This window comes from Phaethon aethereus (genome assembly GCF_964289735.1).
Source record: "Phaethon aethereus genome assembly, chromosome: 5".
NCBI lineage: Eukaryota > Metazoa > Chordata > Aves > Phaethontiformes > Phaethontidae > Phaethon > Phaethon aethereus.
The window spans coordinates 6,445,356-6,471,591 of record NC_138579.1 but is presented as its reverse complement, the minus strand read 5'-3'; the positions used below and the strand labels follow the sequence as shown (position 1 = coordinate 6,471,591).

Genomic DNA, 26,236 nt, shown 5'->3' with positions numbered 1-26,236 from the left:
TTACTGACTTGTGATAGCAGTCTTCTAGGGATGAACAAGCTCTGAAGATATCTAGGAACACAATTTTCTTGCAAACTTTGGTTTCAAATGTATTTTCCTCTGGCTCCACATTTCAACAGTAGTGACATTATATTGAGCCCAGCATTTTTTTCCATCAGTGAGGCAGACTTTTGCCACGGATTTTAATACCAACCACTTCCACATCCATCTATACATACAATAAATAGTTAAATGGCCTTCACCTTTATTGACTTAAACTCACAACGATTCTGAAAGAATTGCATTTTATTTGCTTAAAAATATTTGATATATTCACAAACATTTTCATTGCCTCAATTTATAATCATAACAAAATTTTAAGAAACATAGTAGAAAATAAACAGTACTGAAAGACCAGTATTGTGGTGAGAAATGCAGACTATCACACTAGGCAGACAAATGTACCAATGATGAAATCTTCAGACAGCGACTGTCATAAAAAGCCATAAGCTTTAAAACGTATCTGTCCCTGAAGAATCTGAATCGCCATGTATACTACTCATACTCTCTGTTTGGTTATCTGTATTCATGGAAGGCAGCTTCACTGACACCTTTCCCGCAGAAACATGTGAATTTAAACGTGGGGCAGCATCCTCTCCTAAAAAGAAATTTAAAAAGCAGAACAGAACACATTATTTGCTGTCCATGACAAACAACTAAATGGTCTTGAAGTTGTCTCCATATCACATCACGCCATGGAAATACACAGACACCCTTAGTGTCCACAGTTTTGAGGCACTTCAAGGAGTGCTGTTTTAGCCATCAGAGTCTTTATCAGGTAACAAAGGGATGAATTTCTGTGCATACATAGACTGTATATTTACATACAGATACACCATACACACACACATATAATCACCAGTAGGCCCGGAATAATTTCAAATATGTGTCCTGGTGTTTTCCACAGAAATGAAATGAGATCAGTAGATATTAACAGTGTTTCTAAATTTCATCTACGTGCGTATATCTGTTCACATCAAACCCTTAGAAAACACTCAGGTGGTTCAAGACCACATACGTATATATCATCATAAAAGGCAAAGTCATGCAAGTTCAAGCCATTGGCTACAAGTCCTATGGAGAAAAATACCCTATCCATGCTTCAGCTGCCCAAAACACAAGTGAGAAGTTGAAGAAGTCCCTGCTCACTGCAGAGGGTTGGACTAGATGATCTTTAAAGGTCCCTTCCAACCCAAACTATTCGATGATTCTGTAAGTTGTTTTAGCTCTGCCTTATCTCCAACCCAAGTCCCTGACTCATTAAGGGTCTTCTTGCTACTCCTTTGTGGTTTATCTCCCTTCTTTCATCCTCTGACAGACTCCAGAAAAAAAAGTACACAGCCTCTCCCCCGGAGATGTGGCTTGCAGGACTTTACAAGCCACAATCCTCCTCCCAGCAAGCCCGAGACGGCACATTGCCGCTTCCCCTTCCTGCTATGTGACCCTGCAAAATGTGGGATGTCCTGGGAGAGGGACAAGCCGCCGCACAGCCCAGGCACCGCTGTGCCAGTAGCTGCTGCAGGGGAGAGGGACGCGTCCCACAGAGCTGCCAGCAGCACGGGCTGCCCGCAGCGGTGAAAGCTCACCGCAGCGCTGGGAAGTTCCCCTGTCTGGGAGCCACCGGAGCGGTAGAAAACAACCCACAGCCAGATACCGGATGGGAAGGGGGCAGGGTCATGGAAAAGAGTTACTATATTTAGCCAGAGGCAGGAGACAAGATGAATCAATTCATGGAGCATGGGGAGCAAGCCATGAATCAGGCTACAGACACAGAATGAAGCAGGACAGGAGAAATGGCGTTGGATGAATGCTGCAACATTCACAAAACTACAGGAAGAGCACTTTGAGATTTCGGTTGTCCTTGGGACATTTCTTTTAAGTGCAGCAGCTACAAGCAAAACAAACATATGTGAGTCTGTGTACAACAGCAAAGGCTCTCTTGGAGTTTGTTCTTATTCCAATAAGCTACAACAATTTCCCTTCCTCTGTGATAGACTAGATAATTAAAACACTATTTTCCCAATAAAACCAAGAAGTTAGGCTTTCTTTCACCCCAGTTAATTATCTACTATGTCACTGTAGTAGTAATCTGCTTTCATCTGACTTGTAGCAAAGCACGCTTCAAATGGCTAATTAAAAGAACAAAAACCCACTGCTAAAATAAAATTTCATCTGGTGTTTTTCATGCTAGAACAGCTGCCAACAGCCTAGGAAGTCAAACACGAATGAGACCAAAGACAGTAAAGCCAGTACATGGAGCAACCTGTGCCAGCCAAGCCTCCTCCCCTCAGGAAGGCAGGGCTCTGGAGGGGCAGCAAGAGCACAGGAGCATTTTTTGTGTCCTCAGGGAACGAACACGTCACCTGCCCACCACAGCCGCTTACGCACTCTGCAAGAAGCAATGTCCACAGTTTCACTAGACCGTCCTGGCTGGATAGCCTTCATCACCCCCAGCCCGAATCCCTCTACAAAGCACAGCTGCCAAAGTTTGGGTTGGCACGGGCCTGAGGAAACCTAACACATGAGCAGTAAGAAGACATGAGAAATTCTACGTCTTCTCAATGTGACTGAAAAGCACATTTATGGTAACACCACAAAGATGTGCAAGCAACACACGTGTTTTGTTTTTCCAGAAGTACTTCCACGAGCTTAGTCTGTAGCCATGTTTGCGTGATAAAAATAGGTCATTCAGAAGGGGAACTGAAGAAAAGCAAAGCGTTTGCTCGGTTAGACGTGAAGCTGACAGACAGTAAAGACGTGAATGTGTAATGCCCGAGGAAGCTTTGTAAATCATCCTAGACGCTAAAGCAGCTCTCCAGCACTCTATGTTGTTTGATGCTTTCAAAGCCTGACTTTGTTAATAATTTCCACAGTCATGTCACATTCCATGATGTCATTGTTTCAACAGCTGTTTTCAGGTTTATTAAAAAGAGAAAAAAATGAAGGTAAAAAAAAAAAAAATCCCTTATCCCAAGGCTCCGTAGTAACTTCCCAAGTATTTGATTCTGGGGTGCTGAAAGAAAGTATCATATGAGTCTGCATTCTTCCTAACACATACTCTAACATATTTTACAAATATTCTATAGTTCAATATTATGATAGATATAAAATGTTAAAAGGACAGAAAAATTAAAAGAGTAATTCCATCTACTTGCTCAACAGAAAAGTTACCAGGTCCTGAGATACCTAAACATCCTTAAAGATGAACTTAAAAATACCCAAACATTTCCCTTATTTTAAAGGCAGAAATCTGAAGTCTTTGACTTTGTTAGATGCATGCAGAAAATACAGAACATGGATTTTCAGCATTTTAACTGTAGAAAAACTATGGATAACCTATTTCAGCTACACGGAAGGTTCTGCTCCTTGACTGTAACTTTCAAGGATTGCAAGCTGCCGGTCCTGAAACTCTATGCTGGCCCAAAGACACAACTACTAAGTTACTCTCACATGTGCTTTATCATTACTACCTTTTGCTTAATCTAACCTCGTGCATGCACAGTGCATAAACCACATCCATATATACATATAGGGATGGATATGTGAGTATATACACACAAATACAAGGACACGGGTTTAAATGCTTGTATTCCTGCTCACATTTATGTTATTTACTGATGTCTGTATCTGCCTTTTGCTGTACACCAGTGACAGCGCTTGTAGAGTTCCTGGCCAGCTTCTTCTTCAACAATGTGATATTCCACTTTATTTCTTCCCCCAGCAGAAAAGAGCTCATAACCAATACTAAGATGATTTCCTCTTAAACATTGAGCTCCTCACGGCCACAAATATGCAAATTGCAATGGTAATTATAATCTTTTGATATGCCATAAAAATGGAATGGAAAATTCCTCCATTTACAAAGCAGTGCAGGGCAGGAAGGCAGGTAATCTTCACAGCTTTTTTTTCCCTCTTTAGAGGTTCTGGAAGTACTCAGTATAATTTTGTAATCATGTACTTAGATGTATTTATAAAAATTTTTCCTTGTTAAAATCCAATAAATGAAACGTGTGACCTGAGGTGACCTCCAGTTCTCCAAATTCATTGTCACCGTCTAATAGAATACATTCATATAAACTGTGAAAACCAACACTCCTAATAAGTGTGTAAGGGTCCTTGACTGGTAGAAACTCAACAGTGACTGAAAACATCTTGGTGACCCACTGATGGAAAAGGTCAGATTTCAAATTACGGATTTTTCCTGTTCTTGGCAATCTATAACAAATTCATGTACAGTACTAAATTTCCAGATCTTTGTTTAACAAAAACATAAAAATTAATGGTGTGTCAACCAGCCGGTGACCTGTGAAGGGAGTTTTTCTCCAAGAGGTACTGTCACACAGAGAGTATGCTATATACAAGTGTACCATGAAAGTATGCCAAATGGAAAAAGAATTAAACACACTGAAGGGAGGTTTGGTTACTAATACCATATGGCAACAATAAGAACAAAGAAAAATGTTTAAATCTTTCTTTTTAAATTTTTCTATTTGGCAAAATAAAAAGACTAAACAAGTCTGACTTTTAAGCCAAATAAAAGCCATGTGCTTTAACTCCTTCAAGTCGGTGTCCATACATTTCTAATATTTTTTTTTTAAACTTCTATTTTTAATCTATCTAGTGGTAAACCAGACCCATATCTTATAAGTGAAGGGAGCTACCTTCAAGACAATAAATAGGGAGGGGTTTGAAGGATCACTACCCAGGTTATTGTTTCAGTATAAAACCGGAACATAATTACTGTAACCACCTACATATTACTTCCTAAAATTTAAAAACAACCCTCTAATGTAACAACTGAAGCAGCTAACTTCTAGAGCAAGAATAAACTTCCAAGCATATGTAAAAACAACCCCAGTGCAGTGCTCTCATTCCTTTAATAGCACAAGTTGATATGAATGACTTGTTTCTTCTTCTGCCAGATTCCAGCTGCTTCGCTTTGTTTATTACTGACTTCAAAGTTTATAACACTGTCCTGTCCCAACAAATAACTTCCTCCAGATGGCATTATCTCAAGTGTTCAGAGCACTGGGGATAGCACAGCACCTGCAGATCTGTAACTCAGCATCTTAAAATCTTCAATGAAAGTGCCTTTTTTTCTGTGTCATTCCCCCATTTTGCTTTTTCCCTACAAAAAAAGATTTACTTATGGGATACAGTTCCAAAGATCATTAGCAGGGAAACAGAATTGTCAGAAATTCTTCAGAGTAATGACTGTAAAGCAGAAGAATACCTACAAGCCCAAAGGTAACTGAACCACTATCAGTAGAAACACTTTACCTGCTCCTCTTACCTGTAAGTAAAGATGTGAGATATGTATCTGTGCCAATATGTGTCCGATCCATGTCTCCATGGATGTCTGTATGGTACCAAGGAAAAATTCACTCATTTTCATACATCGCTGTACAGGCAAGTTACCAAGTATAGCAACACAAGAAGCAGCATTTTTGGCAAAATCAAAATTATTCCAGACTTGCTGGGCTAACATATACTGATAAGAAACATCCATATTTTGATGTAAGCAATTCTGAAGGCTACACTGAAAGGAGAAAATACACTGCAATGTCAGTCATGTTACTAATTATAACTATATACAGTATTTCCAGTTCAGACTCACATCTAGCTATACCCTGCATATCAGCTACAGAAGTCAATGCTTCTGGAATTTAATGACTTACACAGTTGAAAGTGGGTATGGTAAGGAACTAGTCACATGGCCTTGAGATGGTAAAGAATACAATATTCTCAGGAATCAGCAAGACCATCAACAGTTTCTCAAATAATCCAATCGTTCGGACAAAATTATTCTCCATTCATTAAAAACGATAGCTCCTCCACTTTTCTAGCCCTGGTCACTTTGAATCCATATGCATATTTATGTTACTGTGGAGGTGTCCTTTCTCAGCTCTGCCAGAAATGAAGCAAAAAATGCTGAAGCATGTGTGCTTTTTAGGGCAGGGACTCTCTTCTCATCGTGTGGATGCTTTGCTAAGCACAGAGCCCCCGGCTGCAGGTCAGACCGCTGCCTTCCACTAGGATGGAAATGCAGAAAGCAAGAACAAGATGCTCTGCAAATGCACACAGTTCTGTTTTCCTAACTCAAAAAGAGTCTGCCCCTAACTTAGCCAGCTTCATGACAAACAGAAAAGACTCTAGGCAAACTTAGGCCAAATTTCTAGGGCTGTGTTACATGAAAGGGATAGATTTACAATTAAAACACTTCAGTTGTTTTACAGAAATGGAATGACATCTGTAGAACTTGAGCCAAAAATGTCTGGATTTAAAAGCATGAGTCTACTGCTTGAGCTGAAAAAACACAGTTTCATTCTCAAAGGCTTCAGCCAACTCATAAACCTCCATAAGTGGGCCACAGACACCAGCGGAGACAGAGAACTATATAGTATGAGTTCAGTTCAAGTTTTGACCTAAACTTGGCAAATTCCACCTTCCCATGGTGTAATGTACTTACAGAAACTCTGCATACAAGCACACAGAAAATAAACATGCATACAGACACACGCTTTTCTGTTTTTGTTTGTTTGTTTAAACCCTAATGTATATCCTAGCTATAAATATTTCTGAAAAGAAAATAAATTCAGATTCCAAGTCAGTAAAGGAGGGTGGGACACAGGCTAAGCAGCTAAGAAATTTTTCAACGCAGAATATTTGAAAATTATTTTTCCTCCTCTCGAGTCTGAGTTCAAGGTTCAGTGGTTTTCCAAAACATGCCATATTCCCACCAATAGCAACACTAAACAGAACAAAAACTAGAAATACATAAAATAAACTAGAACCAGATTTTTCAAAATCCTAACACAGAGACTGGTAGGGAAGGGTAGACAGAAAGCAGCTCCAAAAACATCTAGGAATGAGATTGCAGAGTTTACTAAATAAATATTTCCTTTTGGTGCCTAAAATCTACTCTGCTCCTTTAGATCTGGCATATTTTGCTCTGTAGAATATCTCATTGCTTAACAAGTCCGTTCCCCAGCTACAACTCTTGCTGTTGTTTCCCAGCAAATCACTTCCAAAACATGTGTAATGATCTTTTCAAATAACTACAATAATTATTAATACTAAGAAGAAATATTAAAATTGTCAATTTGATTTTTCCATACAGATGCCTGTGATTTTTGGATGTGCAATTGGCTAGAAACAAATCATCTTCACTTAAACTTTAAGCACTGCCGTTTCTTGACTGCAATCGTTTCCTTGAGGAGAAAGGAGGTGAGGGGTCTGCGGTAAACCTTGAAGCAGCAGCTTTTATTTCAAAGTGAGAAAGGAGGAGGAGTTGGTTTGTTTGTCCAGAGTCTTTGAAAAACACTTAGAAAATGTGTGTCTTGTGCAAGGACTGGGGGGAGGAGTAATCTCTAAATCCGCAGGAGACAACCTAGGTAAACAGCTGGTGGAATCAGGAGAATCTGACAAGTGATAATTAAAAACCTGCATATCTAATTGTGTAATTAATATTTTATTTATTCAGTAGAACTAAATATCACCTACATACTAATCTTTTTTTCTCATTTTCTGAAAATGTAACAGGCAAGTAGATAGGAAGGTAATTTTAAAAGTATGCTTGTATAATATATCCAGCTCTGTTATTCACACTTTCATGTTTGGGGATCCAAAAGACATTTTAATGCCAGCATCCGAAGCAAAATAAAGAAGCTTGAAAGCAAAATGGACTCAATAGCGGAAATTCACGCTAAATTCTAAGATATGGTTATACAGACTTCCCTCAGGATGCAAAATCATTCACTGCAATCCTAGCAGTAGGACTGGCTCCACTGAGACCTTGTATCTTAACGATATTAATTGCAGCAATACCACCTCCAGCTTATCTACATAGTACCACAGTGCTAGACATAATAGCATTCATAGCCTACATGGGGTGTGGCAAGTAAAAAAAAAAAAATCAAAGCATCTTTTTAATTCTTGAAAGTTACATGGTCTAGTTTTATTTTAAAATAATTAAAAAACAATTTACACAAGTAATTAAAGTCGAATGAACAAATTCAATGATGTCTCATCATAAATTAGGGTTGCAATGCGTTTGAAAATTGACACCTTTCCAGTTCACACTTAAAATGAAGATGGGTGTCCCAGTGAGGGGGTGCCCTAAGCAAATTATGTTCTTCTGTAACTTAGCGTACTGGCCAGGATACATACTGGGTTACTCTGGAGTCCCCTCCTGCCTTCAGATCAATTTGGCCCAGGCAGCTGAAGTGCCAACAGTTGCTCCAACATGCTGCTCTTGTGCAGTCTTTGATGCGTGGTTGTCCATATCACTTGGGATGCGCATATGACAATCTCTACTTATCAGACAGGTTCAGTATGTTGCAGGTCAAGACCGAGCAAGTTACCTGCAGCCACGTTTGCACTGCATATGCTTGCTAAGCACTGCACGCTATCCAGCCCTATTAACGACTCAGCTACGTGACTATTAAAAAAATTGTTAGGAATGTAAGAGGACAACTCTCAGTGAATCAGTGTGAGAAGTCACAAGCTACTTTCTATCGCTTAAAAGTGTGATGGAAGACCTTGATGAGCTCGCTTGCAAAGAGCCAAGAGAATTTCCTGGGCAAGGAGGTTTTATTCTATCCAGCCATAGCAGCAATTGGCACCCAGATCTGAATGAAGGCTAGGGGATGGGCATCATCAGAAAGAAAACAGAAACCCTTCTGTAGCACATGGCTCTTCAGGCAGTGCTGCAGGGCAGAAATTTTCTCGTTGCAAGTCACTCTTCATATATAATGGAGTCAGTCAATGTATTCTTATAATAAAAGTTTATCTAAGATACACTAAAAATAAAAAACTGTTCAAATACCAAGTGTTTTTCTAGATGACCACAATCAAAATAGCTATATTTCTCTGTTCTCCATGCTTCTACATTCCAAATACTCACATGAGCCTATTAATTTGTTTTGATTATTTTCACTTAAAAAGTCATGGGATTCTTCATATGGAACCAGTTTGTCAAGACCCCTATTACTGTACTACCATTACAAAGATGTGGCATATTAAAATGCTTATACCTACAGCATAATTACTCAATTTTTGTAATTATACCTTTTAAAAAGGAGATTGTGAATGCTTTCCCCAGGAAAAACAAAACAAGACAGAACAAAACCAGCCCTATACAGTTAGCTTTTTCCAGTAATATGTTCTAATAAACACTAGGACGTTTCTACACACATTTCTAGCATACCCACTGAAAAACTTGTTAAAAAGACCCCCTTTTAAGCCATTTGTTTAACAGCAGAAGATGGCCACTAAAGGTCTTACCATTTGTTCATATCAATTAACTTTGAAAAATGTATTAGGAACAAGCAATTCTAGGAAGTTTAGAGAGGGAAGCAATTTTTCTATTAGCTCAGAAAGAATACTGTTGTAATCTACATAATTAAGCATATGCTAAAATAAGGAAAACATTAAATGTCTTTACTGGAAGATCTGCCAGGAGAAAGCCATTATGTAAGTGTCCAGACCCTATTCTGCCAAAGACTGTCTAAACCTTCTCTGGAAATGAGTACCCAGTGTGATGACAAGTAACGCTGCCTCTATAATTTAATGCCCAGGACCAGAGACTTGGAAAGGTCTGAGAGTAAATATACATTTTTATCCTGTACTATTTTAAAGTTTGTTAAAATCGAAGTTTAAACTTTGTGCAGTAGAGATAAGCATTCCTCCTTGTGAAAAAAAAAAAAAAACAAGACACAAAACCAAACCCCACAACACAGGATCCAAGAACCTTGGCCTGTTACATGGTTACATGGGAAAGAGTAAAAACAAAATTCCTTTCCAATGCTCAGGTGAATGTGAGCTCTAAATCAGTAGAATAAATGAACTGCAGAAATGTATTGCTCTACATCGATGCTACATATTCATCACACTACATCACCTTCTTACCTCTCTCTTATGCACATCGCTACTGATTTTAATATGACACACACTTCCATCTCCGCTAATTGCTATAAAAAGCGGTGAAAACACTGCAGACTGCTCCCAGCAACACCGTGCCTCTTGATTTCACTACCAACCCACGGTTCCCCAGCAGCAACAGTAAAACCAAGAACTGTTGTTAGCAACCCAGGAGCTGCTCTGCCCAAATCTTCGAGCAGCAGCCAAGCAATGCCTTCTGAGACACTGAACATATTCGTTTACCTCAGGTTCTCATTTGGGCAGCTGTTCTTTACCTCTGAAGCTGCACATACATGCGCAAGTTGAAACTTCGAAGATCCTGGCTGCATTAACCGATGGTGACAGCTCCTTCTGGTGTCAGTGCCAACTTATTTTAGAAAGCATTGCAGCACTTTGACATTCACTCTTCCCAGTTCAAACCAGGTGCCAAATGTGGCTGCACTCAGTTCATCAGTAGCTTTCTTCATTGCTCTGGGCCGCAAACATGATTAATATAGCTTGTAAGCAGCCTGAATAAAATTCATTTATCAGTTGTCTGGGTTTAAATATTCCTGGCCACAGCATAGGGAAATCTGCACTGGAAAGGAGCGTGTATGGAAATCCAGTCAGCGTGTGTGGGAGCAGCTTCCTTGCAGAGGTGTGGGCTACTGCATGCTGATGGGACAGGACTTGTGCAGGTGAACGGTGCAGATGCCTGGGTCTGTTCACCGCCCTAGAGCACACACTGCAACTCCTGAATTTCATAGGAAGAGCAATTATGGAAAGCCTCTTGAGAAAGCAGCTTTTGCAAACCCTCCATATACCTGACAATGACACAAGCCCAATTATTTAGCACAATCCTAATCTGCCACAACGACACCCAGTGTGTACCAGTATGGAAAGCACAAAGGCAAAAAAAATCTGATCTCATGTGTCTCCTGGAATTTAATGGCTACCCCGTATTTTACTTTAAGCAAATGAATTCATGTTATATACACACACATGCACTCCCAAGTTCAGGAACACTTACTCTGCAAGTATTAGATAAATCAATCTGCTTTCTAGCAGTTTCTTGCACAAGCTCATGGTAAGACCAGAAATTTTAAATGCCTTATCCATTATTTTCTTTCTCACTCTCTCTTAAATATCATGAAAGAACTGGGTCCAGAATATGCTTAAAATTCAACACATATACAAGTTGGGGAATATATTTCCCCTCATCATCACCCTGTCACTGAGTTACATGGCTGGATGGCCTATAAAAGAGCAAAAGAGAACAAATGCTTAAAGACCATCTTTATACAAGACAACATTTGAATGTCACTGTTTGATGCAACGCTAATTTTTTTTAAATCTTGGAGGGGGAGAATGCACATGTTGCAAGGTCTCTGGGAACAGGACTGTCTCCTACCATGTAGGAAGCCTGGCAGAAAGGGGCCTGGATCATGCCTGGGGCCTCTCAGTGATTCGGCAGTGCAAACCGTAATACGGTTTTACTTTCCAGGTTACAGAGTTATCCAATCCTTCCCTATTCCTTCAGAGAAAAAATAAACAGGTTAATGCAGACTCATTGTCCATTGCTCTGTATTTTTAGATTGCTGCTTGGAAAGTGAGTAGCGTAATAGCCAAGGTGTAGCATCATTCACACAACCTATGCTTGTCATGCACAGAAAGTTTCTTGGAAATGTATTCTAAATCTGATAAGAAAAATCCTCATTAAGAATCATTTGCTTGTTTAATTTTCACTTATTGAGCTTTAATGTACCATAAAAGTAAGTAATAACAACACTGCCTTAAATAAATATTGCTTGTCTTGTACTCATTAATGTTTTAGAAGAACACAAAACTGCCTCTAGATACAGGAAGCTGCTGGAAAATAAAAACTAATCAATCATATAAATGAAAATGGGAGCTTTAAAGAATTTTTTGTTGAACACGGAGTTCAACAAAAATGTATTCTGTTCACTGTACACACGACACCAATGGGAATAAGAGCCAGTTCAAGTTCTAAGTTACCATTACTTGGGTAATAGTTTCAAGCTGCAAGGCACAGCTGTATGGGCCCAGCCAGACAGGCTATCACAGCAATGCTTTGATAGCATGGGGCCCTTAAGTGTCAGGATATAGAAAAGGCAGCAGTTGTTGGCTGTGAAAACAGTCTGATACAAACCAGATGGGGACTTACTTGATGGGCAACACAAAGGAAAACAATTGGCTCATTCAACAAAGTCAGGCCACTGCCCCAGAGAATTAACAGAAGACAATAACAGTCAACCAGAGTTGATGCAAACAAGAAACAGCCATGTGGTTACGGTTTAAGGAATTGTTTCTCCTCAGACTAAACATAAAGTTTTGATTTCTAATTCTTATATTCATTAATTTCAGTCTCGTTTACAAGCCCCCTCTTCCTCCAAAGTCTTCCGTATAATTCATTTATGTAGCACCAGCCTTCACACACCTACTTAAACAAGAAAAAAATTATATGACAAAGGCAGCTATATTAATCTCATGTTTCCTGAAGAATGCCAAGACCACAGACAACTTTCTGAACCGTGTCAGAACAACATTACAGATACACAGCACACAGTGTGTTATTAGACACATTTGCATGCATATAGAAGTGTATTTACTGATTCTTTTTGATTTGAAATGCATAAAGCCCAGTAGGTCACATGCTGGGTTACCAGAGTACAGATGTCTTCCAGTTTTGTGAAGAGTTCTTCTCGTTTCTTACTTAACTTTTTTCAGAAGTAAACTTCAGATCAATTATGTTACCACATAACAGTTTAGTTTGTCAGTTAAAAATCTATTAAAATAGCTATTACCAAGGTTTTTTTGAAGCAATCAAAAATTTTAAAATCAGCTATTTCAGCCATAACTCAAAAAATCCCCAACCGATTCACTTTTAGAAACTTGTAGAAGATTATGGTCCAAAATCTTAATTGTTCTTGCTGTTTTATTACAGGAAATATAAAAGTGACATGTGCAAAGGTATTTTGATTACAAATTACTTACAGAGATTGCACAGTAAGTCAGACCTCTAAGGGCCTTCTGCAATTTCACTCTCAGACTAAAAACATCTGAACTTTCTTTTCATATACTTCAAAATATTCCCTCTGGCAGGCTCTGCACTGCAGTGCTCTACACAAGAGTGAATGGTGAGATGGCACATTCTCAAGGACAGTCACATACTCAGATACCCAAGCAAGTATGTCTGCAAAATGCAGTGACATGCAGATGTCGTGGATGCCTTATGAAATCACATCGTCCTGGGACCCATCAGCTTCAGCACACCACCACACATCCGCTGAGCTTCACTGCTTCTGGAGATTGCTTGATGGCTAGTTCACGGATTTCCGAGCTAGCCGTGTCGCATGATGTAAACATCTCCTAAACAGATCACTTGGACCTACAACGAGTACCCACAAAGTCTGCTCTTCTTTCTAAAGTGCTTCACTTTCCATGCAGACTTAAAAAGGAGTAGTTTGACCCAACTACCCGAGAAGTAGCTGGGTTAAAGAACTGAATGTATGGCTCTCATTTAACAGCCCACGCTGGCCAGACAGAGCAAGGGAGTTTGTCCTTAACGAAAGAAAAAGACCTACTGAATTAAGGAAGTATAGAGTCAGGCCCTAATTGTCATCTTAAGTAGTTCTAGCTTTTAGTTGCTGGGGTGCTCAAGCCTGTGAGCATGGCTTTACTTCAGAAAAAAGAGACTAAAACGCAGCCTTGGCCGCATTCAAAACAACCACCACAGGTAGAAAAGTAAGGTTTTTACTGCAGTTTCCTGCCATAAGCACAGAGCCAACACTCCAACAAAGCCGTTGTGTGCTGCACTCTGTCTGAGCTAAAACATCTCTCCAGCAGAATCATGAGGTTTATTTCCAAAAGCGCAGCCAAATTTTTGAAGCCTCCGATGAAGGGGTGGGTTGTCACATCGTAGCAGAGAAGATTTTGCCTGCCGTGCTGCTATTATTCATTTTTCACATCATATATATTGAGGTCAGAACACATGTTTTACATACAGCTGAAATTTTGGGTTGAATCTCTTTGTGGAGAGATTACGAATCTTAGGAACAGAACAGCCTTTATCAAGCCTTAGCCTCAGAGATACTGGCTGTCGTAGCCTTGCATATAAAAGCAGATGAGAGAGGCGTAAAAACCTCTCTAAATCCCGGGTCTGCTTGTACAGACAAACCCCAATCACTCTTGTAAAAATGGTTTAGGACATCGTTCATCAGAGAACGCCTCCACAAAGGACAGCATGTAAAGGCCAGCTGGAGCAGCGGGAGGCACGACTGCAGTTCTCCATTAAAGTGAGGACTCCAACAGGAAACTGCTCCCCGCTTTCTTTTCTCTCTTCTTTTTTTTTTATCAGGAAGGAAGCTTCATCTTCAGAAACAAGCGATCCCTGCATAATCTCCCTGCTTGCCTGTCCAATTACTGAAACAGGCAACATGCACTTTTAAGAAGTTAATCGTGTATTTATACTGTACTCAAACTAGTAAATATTCCCATTTATAATTTTTACTTATTTAACAGGGCACAATGGCAGCTGTTAAGTAAATAAAATAATTTTCTCAAGATCTGTAATTATGGTTTTAGGATTATAAAAACAAACTAAAAAAACCCCCAGAAATTAAGCAACTGCCAGCAAATTCCATACTTTTTACTTCTACTGAAGATACAATGGCCTGACAAGGACAGAAACTGCAGCTGTTATACCGGCTTTAAACAAACAGCTCTGCCTAACTCTTGCAATATGTACAGTGCATAAAACAAAGCAATGATGTGCAACTCTGAGATTCTTACTTTAGTGTAATAACCTGAGTTAGGATGGAGGTTAGCAGATCATCCCATATTAAGTCTAACCTGCTTTGATTGCATAATTTTGAGCCAAAACATAAATGTAATTCCACCAGAGCCAGAAAATGTGAGATACACATTTTCATTGTTCTCATATGGTTGATGTTCTATTATTTTGTATTAAAACTACATGCCTATCTGACATTAAAAAAGAAAGAGTTAATAGAAAGTCAAAGTCATGCCATACACAAAGAGAAACAGTTACCTCCCTGCGGCCAAAGCACTGGGGAAAAAAAAAAGCATTTTACAGAACTGCTACATATTTTGTGTCACACTCAACAACTTGCAGGTTGTTTAGAACTGTGCTTGAAAACAGTTCTTCTTTAAAAACAAAACATAAGTTTTAGATTAGAGATGAATGACAACACAAAGGTTCTAAATCTAAATTAAGTTTTTTCTAGGTGTAGGGTTTTCTTCCTGAATGACAGCATTCATGATAAAAACCAGAACACAGTAGTCCACAGTCAAAATTTAACCCATCTCCATCATTTACTACTGTTCCTTGCAAATGCAGTCACCAAAAGCACATTTGCAACTGGTGTTTCAGAGATGAGAATTTGTTGTATTTTACTTTCAAAATTAGTTTTATGGAAGATGAAAAGTGTTTTACCAAGTTTTACATTTGCACATGTTATTCAACACTATTACAAAATGCAGTCCCATTTGCAACCTCAGCAGTGAGCAACAGGTCACGTGTGACAACTTCAATCTTCACTCACCAGTCCTTACTCTATTTTTAAGAAGAAAGCTACTTTGGCAGACTGCATTTCTCAAAATCAGCATGTTATCAAAGAGAGGCATTACCATTATTTATATAGTATTCTTCATTTGGAGGACGTCCTAGATAACATTTACTCCATGCTGTTGCCTTATTTGAAAGTTTCCTGGGCTCCTAATCTTAAGAAATGAATCACATGGGCACTGGAAGCATATATTTATATTTAATTATAAGCAGTCTTTGTATGACTGCATTAAGAAGGTGGTGCTGGAAAAACCTGGCCTTTCTTCAGTGCATGAAGTAGAAGGTCTGTTTACTCCTAAAGTATCTAGAAAAACAAGCAAATAAAGTACCTAGTAATGACACTGTTCATGAGCATGAAAACTGCCTGTAAGTCAAACCCTTTCACAATATAATAAGCAGTAAAATTAAAAAAACCCAACATTACAATTTGACTGTGGACACCAATCCTCTAAATATCCATCTTTATTGGCCAGATAGGTTTTATTAATAACTTTACAGCTATGCCTTGCTTCTACTAGCAGTGCAGAAATTTGCAAAGCATTAAAAAGAAAAATAAAAACATCTAATGGTTGAGAATGACAGCTTTTGTAAATCCCCCATCTCCTTTATAAAAGAGGTTTGGGGGCAGACAGTCAGAATCTGTGTGTTATTCATCACATTAGTGGTCAACAGCTCAATGTCCAGATGGAGCTCAGTGACAAGTGGTGTCCCTCAGGGGTCTATACTGGGACAAGTACTCTTTAATATCTTCATCAATGACATTGACAGTGGGATCAACCGCATCCTCAGCACGTTTGCAGGTGACACCAAGTGGAGTGGTGCCGTTGACGCGCTGGAGGGACCTGGACAAGCTCAAGGAAAGGGCCCATGTGAACCTCATGAGGTTCAACAAGGCCAAGTGCAGGGTCCTGCACCTGGGTCAGGGCAAGCCCTGGTATCAATCCAGGCTGGGGGAGGAAGGGGTTGAGAGCAGCCCTGCCCAGAAGGACTTGGGGGTACTGGCAGATGAAAAGCTGGACATGAGCTGGCAGCCCAGAAGGCCAACCGTCTCCTGGGCTGCACCCAAAGCAGCGTGGCCAGCAGGTCAAGGGAGGGGATTCTGCCCCTCTGCTCTGCTCTGGGGAGACCCCCCTGCAGTGCTGCGTCCAGCTCCCGAGCCCTCACCACAGGAGAGACATGGACCTGTTGGAGCGGGTCCAGAGGAGGCCACAGAAATGCTCAGAGGGGTGGAACAGCTCTGCTGTGAGAACAGGCTGAGAGAGTTGGGGTTGTTCAGTCTGGAGAAGAGAAGGCGCCGGGGAGACCTTACTGCAGCCTGCCAGTACTTAAAGGGGACTTGTAAGAAAGATGTCTGTTGTAAGACAGACTTTTTAGCAGGGCCTGTTACGATAGGACAAGGGGTAATGGTTTTAAATGAAAAGAGGGCAGATTTAGACTAGATCTAAGGAAGAAATGTTTCACAATGAGGGTGGTGAAACCCTGGCCCAGGTTGCCCAGAGAGGTGGTAGATGCCCCATCCCTGGAAACATTCCAGGTCACGTTGGATGGGGTCTGAGCAACCTGATCGAGTTGAAGATGTCCCTGCTCACTGCAGGGGGGTTGGACTAGATGGCCTTTAAAGGTCCCTTCCAACCCATAGATTCTATGATTAAGCTACCTCCACCTGGAATATATGCTCTTGGCCTAGTAATTTCTCGTCTATCTGGCCACTCCCCACACAAACAGCTGGCTCCTTCCAGTTTTTATGTAGTGCTTCAGAAAGCTGAATTGAGAGCTCTTTAAGAACAGGTAAAGCTGAAGGGAGTTAAGCTGCCTCTGCCCAAGGATCATCAAAACCAACCCAGTGGGGAAAGCAGAAGCTGTTCGTTCTGTTGTGTTGCTGTCAGACGTGCACAAGCCACTGAATTACAAAGGGCAACATCTGCTTTCCCTGCCAACCAGAAAAATAAAACAAACTCAGCACATACTGAAGACAGAAACCCTACATTTCTCCTGTCACAGTTCTATATATGTTTCTCCACGTTGAAATATGTGTTTGTAACACTCCTTGTCTTCACCTGTCACCATACAGTATCCATGCAATGTGTTGCCAGCATTCAAAGGCATCAAGACTTCCCGTTCTGATACTGATGCCTTTTATAAAAGAAATGCAACTTTCACACTAAAAAAGAAATGTGAGATAAGAAGCCTACTCAAATGACTGTTAATCCGTGCAAGGATGGTCATCCTAGAAGATCCTATGGTGCATCTGCCAACTGAACTAACACAGAGTTGGCAGCAAGTCTACCTGAGACAGCTGTAATGTTCCTGACTCCAGCTTAGCTGGCAGTATGTACCAGGCTGAAAACGATAGTGGCTAAGGTGTGTAAATATGTCTTACTCTGTAAACTGCCTTTGCAGGCTGTAGTCCCTGGCGGAGGCTGTAGCATACTCCTGGAGGTAGTAACTCCAAACAAATGCTCTGCTGAATAAGAAAAAGACAATGCTGTTTCTTACAACACATCTTATTATAGTGACATACTGAAGCACATCACTTAGAACAAGTAGGAATCTCAATTTAAATTCATTTGCCATCACTGCTATCAAATAGGCATGTGAACTAAAGTAGTACAAGACCATAAAAACTGAATGCCTCTTTACAACATTACGACAGAAGATGATGTGTAAAGGGACTTCATACTCAATTATATGTATATAAATGAGTAGCAGGTTCAGGAGAGACTATTCTGATCATCTTCCATGACCTACCACAACACAGGCCATAGAACAGCTAAGCATGCTTACTTTCTAGATGCACATGAGTTGTTTCTTATTAAACTATGGGCTCAGAGCTGTGGAACCACTAATTTGTGAGAAACTTCTCCCTCCAGAGAAGAGCTAACTGCAAACAGCCCTTGGGCTGATGTAAGCATTAAGTACATGGGGAGTCTCTGTCCTTAGGTGGCTTGCCCAAGCCCATTAATGTTTTGTGTGTGTCCCCCATTTATATAAGCAATGTTTGCGTGAAAGGGGAAAGCAGGTCAGCCTAGTCAGCTTGCTACCATCTGCTTTTATTCAGAGTTACTCAAGATCAGTGCCAGTGGGATCAGTGCCCATTAAGGGGGTTTATTGTGTGTGTTTATTTTTTGCTCTTTACAATGAAGGCAACAGCAATTACTCTAAGTTTGTAAAAGTGCATACAAATCATAATACACAATACAATGCTGCTTCAGTCAGATCCTAGCATGTTTATGAATCCTACACAGGCTGTGAGAAAGACTGCTTTGGCACAGCAATTTGGATAGACTGGTGAGGAGTGTGTTAGTGTCCAGGACATCTGAGACTGTATTTAATACTTGATATCAAGACCATACCCTGCTTGCAATGCACAGCAACTGCAGCTGATTCACCACACCACGAGAATCTCGCACAAAAGACAAAGCATCATGTTCTAGCTTGTCCCCCAGACAGATTGACAATAGGTGGATTTATACAAATGGAAACTGGAACTGGTCAAAGATCAAATAGACTGCCTAAGTGGAAAATAGCAATTTAGAGCTCTCAGCTAGTACACTACAACTCTTAAGAGTGGACATACAGCAGCAAGAGGTACTCTCCCCTTAATGAGAATTCTGCCTAGAATATGCCTGGCCACTAGAGACAAAAGCTACAAAAAAACCCCAAACCCAACCAAACATCAAACATCAACCGCCCCCCCCGCCCCAGCTGGCAAAAAGGGAAAAAAAGTGAAAATATGGAGAAAACTGCATTGCAGGATGAGGCAGCGGTGCTGCATGCATGCAGCTTAGCAGAACTGCCCGGCAGTCTGGACTGCTTTGGTTCCAGCCGGCAGTCACAAGTGTTTGAAAAGCAAATGCAATTATGAATCAATTTTTTTTTTTAGAAATTCTAATAAATTTGGAAGTAAAATCCTGTACTTTATTAAGATATACTTAAGAACAGAAGATCCTCAGAACCCTCTGGTGTCTGTGCAATGTGATACAGACAGCTGATGCTCAGCAGGAACCCATACTGATTACCACATGATATTTTGAGGCAAAAAGGACGTATAAACTCCAGAATGTATATTGGATGCTTTATGCAGCAGTACCACAGGTTTTCAGCTTACCAGTATGAAAAAAGAGACTGGTATCTCATAATTTGCACATTACAATACCCATGTATCAGTGAAATACCAGACTTAATTTTGTCACTGCCCTCAACTTCAGTTTGTGATATATAAAATGCACTCTGATGGACGCCACAGGTCACTGGATTAGATCGCCTGCACTCCTTTAAAATCTAGACTTGAAGAGGGAGTCGAATGAGATTTCTGGATATTTACCTTGAGCCCCAGTAAATCTGAAAAACGACAAGCAAAAATCCAAGTATTTGACAGTCTCCATAGGAAGTAATCCTTTAAGTAGTGATCATGTCAGTTTGAATAAGTTTTTCTTTCCCTTTCCGCAGAAAAAAAACAACTGGTGCTGGAATTTGAGTGAAAATCCCTGCTGTTGTGTACAGACCAGAGGAGGCACTTGAAGCAAGTTGCACCAAGAAGCAACTGTGAACTGCTTTCACCTGCTCCAGCAATGGGGCTATAGATACCAGCCTCACCTCCTGAATAGGAGCAGAAACACTCCTTAAGCCCACACTGGAAGATTTCCTGCTTTATTCCTTTTACTGTATGAAAAGTGCAAAATATCTTCCCTCCAGAGATTAACCATACACACATCCAGCACGGCGCAGAAGTTGATTCTCATGCGGACTGTACAAGGGAAACTTGAAGATATACAAAGCTGTGCAGATTTCATGATGGGTGTAAAGCATCGTCGGCATAGGCACAGAAACCAAAGGTTTCTGCCTTTGCATATACCTCCCACAGCAAAAGCCTCAGCACAAGGTCAGAGAAATGTCCTGACAATAGCGCAGTAGTGAGAGAATGCTGTATCCCTCTGTGCCATTTAAGGAGGCATGCAGTAAGAGGAGAACTAACTCTCAACCTCTTAGAAGTTGAAGAAAACTGGCAAGTGAACAAAAACCTAATGCATGTCAATCCGTAACAAAAGGGCCAGGTGAGACACGGTGTGGAACTAGACTCCAGAGGAGAATGACTTCTACCCAAGCATGACACTCAGTAGGAAATCCTCAGACTGCAAGGCAATATGAGCCTGCTTGGTACAGTTTTCTTTAAGTTTAGACTGGTTTTATTGTTTGTTTTTCATTTTTCCATCTGATTACTTGTATTTCAATTAATTTAGATGACTCAAAAAATCAAATTATATTCTAGGAGTCTAAAAAATATACCAGAGATTCGTGCTTCAGCTGCTAGTAGTTCCTGTTGTTCACACCTTTTGCACAAATTTAAGTGAGGGGATGAAATGACTGGTCTAGGAGACTGGAGGATCATTTCCCAGAAAGAGACCTTTTGGGAATGGGTGCAAGGTTGGGCACAGTCCCATGAAGCCCACAGCCATTCCTGGTGCTTGGTTTCCCAGGACCCTGACTTGAAGCAGCAGAATACACCCAGAGCAGAAGGACATCATTGTCTACAGTAACAATTCTATGCAAGATTTTGCCTTAAGCTATGAAAAATCAAACTTCTGTTTTAACATTTTGGCTGAAAAATAACTGAAGTAACTCAGTGGGAAAAGAAGCAACCATAGATGTAAATGGCACTTCTTAACAGATAAATAATATTTACAAAAGCCAAGAAATTAAAAACTATTGTTTCAAATGTACTGTAACACAGCTAAATATTGACTTACAGTAATTCAAACTAGAAATGCTCAAGTGTGGCTACTGAGGATTTTATGTCAGGATATTATGCAAAATGCATACTCATTACTCAGATGCATGTTTTCTAAGCGTGGGCTATCAGGTAACTGCTATGGACACGTGCAGAAAAAGCAAATGAAAACTCTTTGAGAACTGGTGTTCTAAACTACTTGGAGCACCTAAAAGCTAATGACTACGTATAGAAAAGACAGAGTTTATGTGGGAAACGCAGCTTTGCATTTCCTGCCTTGCCTGAATATAAAATATATTAACTGAATTATGTCAATGAGCTGTCTGATAGCATGGGACATAATTGTATATAGGAAAACCAGAGTCAAAATAGACCAGAAGTACGAGTTCTGAAGAAGCAGTGAAAAACTTACATAAACCTCTAACAGGACATTTGCTTGAAAAATGCCATAATTATAGCTAAGTGATTCCATTACTTCAATTTCCAAGATCTTCTCTCAGAAATTAGTCAATTTCTTCAAGAAGCCATGTAGGATATGCAAACTATTTCTACCTCTCAGGTTGTGGTGTTGCTCTACAGTGTGAAATAATAGCTCTGTTTTGCTTCACCAGCTGCTATTTTCAGGGTGGCGCAGACAGTCTTTAGCAAAAGCCTTTAGTGAAATTCAGTCAAAAAAAAGAAACAGCAGGATACTAAGAAGAAAGTAAACTTTCAGTAGAATATTTGTTAAAGAGTTTGACCAAAACAGTTCCAGTTCCAAGAAAAAATAAAGACCTTTAGCCTTATCCTAATCTTCTTCCTTCCTTGAAGCATCTGTTAGAGATTTGCCTCATGCCACAATAGTTTTAAGAAAAAATAACCCAAAACCTAACTCAGAGCAATTCCTGGCTGAAGAAGAGAGGCAAAGAAATATTTAGTTATAGCCATATTTTCAGTATTACAGTTTTCAATACAATGTAATGTCAATGTTAAGACAGAAGTAGCCCATTTTCAATACCGAACAGGGACTCTGGAAGCTTTATTTTCTATACAAACTGTTTTAAGGGCTTCTTGCCCTCTTACTCATTTATTGCACAGATCATCTCCTCCCACAAGCAACTGTGCAATCTCTCTCTGTGGCAACAAAGCCAATTGCTTAGTGTCCCAATATTACTTTCCCATGTACTTACGGCTGCCTGAATATAATTCACTAGCTGGAGATAAAAAGGAATTACTACCATGAAGTTGTGCTCTCTAGGTCACATTTTGTGAGTCTGTGCTGTAGAAAAAGAATTACGTGAAGATACATCTACCTCTTGGTTCTGAGCTGCTCATATTAAAGTTTAAAAATGCTCTGCAGTCAAGCCTTGCCACCTGTTCTTTCATTTTAATTTAAAAATTCTGAATCATGTTATTGTAAGCCTGAAAATGCTTGTATTCTGGAAATATGTGCATTCACTAACCACAACAATTATTATCATATTAAATTTATGAAGTTATATGACAGAATGGTACAAAGATTAAAGAGTATTATAAAGCCAAAAATATATATGCATGTATATTATATACTACAAATATACATTTTCAAACCACTGTCTCCACTATGTCTAGAGAAGGCACACACTGCAATTAATAATACATTCAGGCTTTATTTTCAGCTGTAACTTTCAGGAGACATTACCGTTTCAGGCATGATATTGTAACAGTCCTACTGAACTTCAACTTTCATTAGAAAACATCAATCAACTTTCAGTAAAAACACATGTTCACTGTAGACCACAAAAATTTTTTAAACAGCAAAAGAAAGCTCTATCACATATATATATTTATGACCATAGAAAAAATATGAATCGAATCTTGTCATGTATTTATGAATTAAATAAAAAAGGCTTTTTTTACATCCAACTCTAAGTCCAAAACTATTCCCCTTTTCACCTAACACCCTGAATACACACCTGGTTTCATGGCTTTAGATTTTCTAAGCTAATACCAAGACAACCACTTACCTTTTAAACTCTGAAAAAATACCTAAATGGTCCTGCCTCTCAAAGGCTTTTCCATTTTCAGGTAAGTATTCATTGTACCTTGCTACCTCAGTAAAGGCAACTGTTTGACATGAAGTTTTTATAAACAGGGTGCTTTGAACTTACAGTAACAGATGTGCTTAATTTTAAAACATTGTATGTACTTAAACCCACGTACACTTATCAAGTTGCAAGTTTTCATTTTTCTTTCAAATGATTCTTATTAATTATTACCCTCAACTTTTTGCCTGATTAAGTTCACTGTGGTGAAGCTTATAGACACAAGACCTTCTGGTTAAAGCTGACAGACAGTTGTTTCCATTTGCAAATCCTCTAGATTTTTATTGGCTCATTAAATATGTATACTTTGAGTGAGATTTAAATTATCCTGGTATATAAATCATCTTTCTTTTTTGTTCCACTCAAAGAAAATTGACTACTGCCACCTCGTGGTCAAGCATTTTCATCTGACACACAGACATAGTTGGACTGTGCCCAAATACCTTGTATTACAGCATAGGTAAATTTTTTTTTTTTTTAAATATTCCAGAAAACAATAGATTCGATAAAAAGTATTGTATTCCGTTTCCATACCTCGCTAACACCCTACTCAACGATACTGGCTGGAAGTGCTGTCTTGTTAACAAGACAAAGTTGAGGTGTAAAAGCATGAAATACAGCGTTAGGAAGACTTATCCCCCCTTCTCTCCTTCTCTCTCATGCTTAATAGCAAGTGTTGGGAAGAAGAAAAGGAAGATTCCTATAACCGCTATTAAGGAAAACTGCTTTTAAAGTTGGGAACAGGTTGACACTGCAAGGCTGACCTGTCACATAATTTTGGTTTTGGTGATTTAGAGGTCATACTCAGTTTACTAGAAATTCACTTTCCTTAGGCAATTTGGATTTTCTGAACACCAGGGGAAAAATACAGTTCCTCCTATTAGAAAAAGTCATTGCAATATTTTCCACTAATATTAAATGAAAGAGTTAACCCCCATTTTCTAATAAACTAAGTCTTTTGTTTACCCACTTTAAAAAGATGTGTTGATAAATGTCCCTACAACAAAACACACACATGCGCTAAGGTGTGCCGCTTCAGTTCTGTAAGCTTTTCCACTAATTGTCCACAGAAGCTAAGTTTTACATTATTCATAACTTTCTTCATATGTAAACCATGGTTTTGAAATTAGGTTCCAAATCCCACGACCAATAACATTGGCCTAGGGCTTTTCTTACCATTTATAAATATTTGAAGCAAAGTAATTCCACCAGAATTATAATTTGATTAGATGTTTTTAAAAAGTTAAATGGAAGAAGTTCAAAGAACTATTTTTAAAAGGGCTTGAAGGAAGAATTTGTCTGTAGTAGGGTGGAGCAATTATAATTGCATATATTGTAGACATGCAGGTTTTTAGATTCCAGTTCTTAGCATGCAAGATTAAAATTGCTCCATATCTCACTCTACCACCTCCACAAATATATTAACTGCTAAAACAATTTAATATGGCAGTAATATGCACAGTTTATGTTATTTCAACACTGACTTGAACTACAATAAACAAAAAATATTCTCTCCCTCTCATGCAATATCCTTAACACTTTATAATAAACACTGTTAAGTAATCTCCAAAAATAGCATGGATATGCACAGACAATACACAGTATCTTTCACAAAAGAAAATCACTATCTATTACACACTAGCTTGAAGCCTATCTCAAACCAGGCCATTTTAACACTGAAAGTCTCAATTTTTTTTCCACATTTGCATGATCTTAACTTTGTGTTATCTTTCAGTTTTCTTCTAGTACCCCTGCAATTTCTCATGTGTATGAACCCCTGCCATCTATCACTACATTATGAATATTTTGTTTGCTGAACAACATTCTATAAAGTAATTAAGATTCAGTTGACTACGTAACATGCACATTACAATGCTCTTGGCAAATAAAAATGTAAAGAAATACTTAATTGCAAGGATTCTGATGACTTGCTTACAGATACATTTCCGATCCTTTCAGTGCACCCCAACAATATCATAACTATGTACACAGATTTATACAGACCACATATAAATGTTTGGAAATTTTGGGAATTTGGTAGTAATGAAAAAAAAATTTTCAAAAATCAGAATTTTGTTATACATGAGTGTACAACATTTTAAAGTGATGTACTTAAAGAACTATGTTTGCATATTGACATTGATTTACCTTCTTGTTGCATCTCTTCAGACTTCCTTCTCATATTAATAACTCGGGGTCTCACAGTCTGAACCTGTGCAGCTCCTCGGCTTTCCTCCTACATATCATACATGAAAATAATTTTAGCAAACTGACTTTTGATGTAAAAGCACAGTAAAGTTATGTGAAACTTCAAGAAACATCCAAAGATTTTTTTAAAGATTCATTAAAGGATATGCACTTGTTCTCCTTCCTTTTGACTTCAAAAGAATTCGGATGTGAATTAGCCTATTGCAATGCTATTTCCTCTAGACAAACATCCTGGGAGCAGCAGGTATGGCAAAGTGCCATTTAGACCTGAAGATAGAGGAGACACTCAATTTCTACTCAAAGCATGTGGTGGAAAGAACATAAGATTTCTCTGGCTTTCTTCAATACCCAGGACTTCTCCCTAGGTATTATCCTCCTGAGTAAAAAGGGAAAGTCAAAAGGGGAAAGAAAAACAAACATTTCAGCACACAGGTTGGAAAACCCATGCCAAGTATAAAATTCATCACCTTGACCATGTTTTTAAAACCATTTTCCACTCTTTCTGAAATACTCTTCAGGACCTAGGTCTGCAACAATGCCTATCGGAAAACAGTTTCTTAGAAGCAACAAACACTCTGCATGTTAAAGAAGGAGACATCGTATTTGTCAAGCACACTTGTTATCTTATGTGTTAACTGGAACAGGAATTGTGGCCCAAGGACATTCCACTGCATGTAGAAAGGAAACATG

At 39.2% G+C, this 26,236-nt stretch overlaps 1 protein-coding gene across 1 annotated transcript in view; it reads right to left on the bottom strand.

Annotated features, from left to right (window-relative positions):
* Positions 1-491: 491 nt before the first annotated feature.
* KIAA0586 overlaps positions 492-26,236 on the bottom strand; it is a gene marked incomplete at both ends in the record, with an annotated part of 77,345 nt that continues 51,600 nt past the window's right edge. The window contains 3 exons of the mRNA XM_082000769.1: positions 492-637; positions 5,333-5,398; positions 25,487-25,574. Of these exons, the coding sequence (XP_081856895.1) occupies positions 492-637; positions 5,333-5,398; positions 25,487-25,574 (300 nt within the window). The remainder of the gene's footprint in view (positions 638-5,332; positions 5,399-25,486; positions 25,575-26,236) is intronic.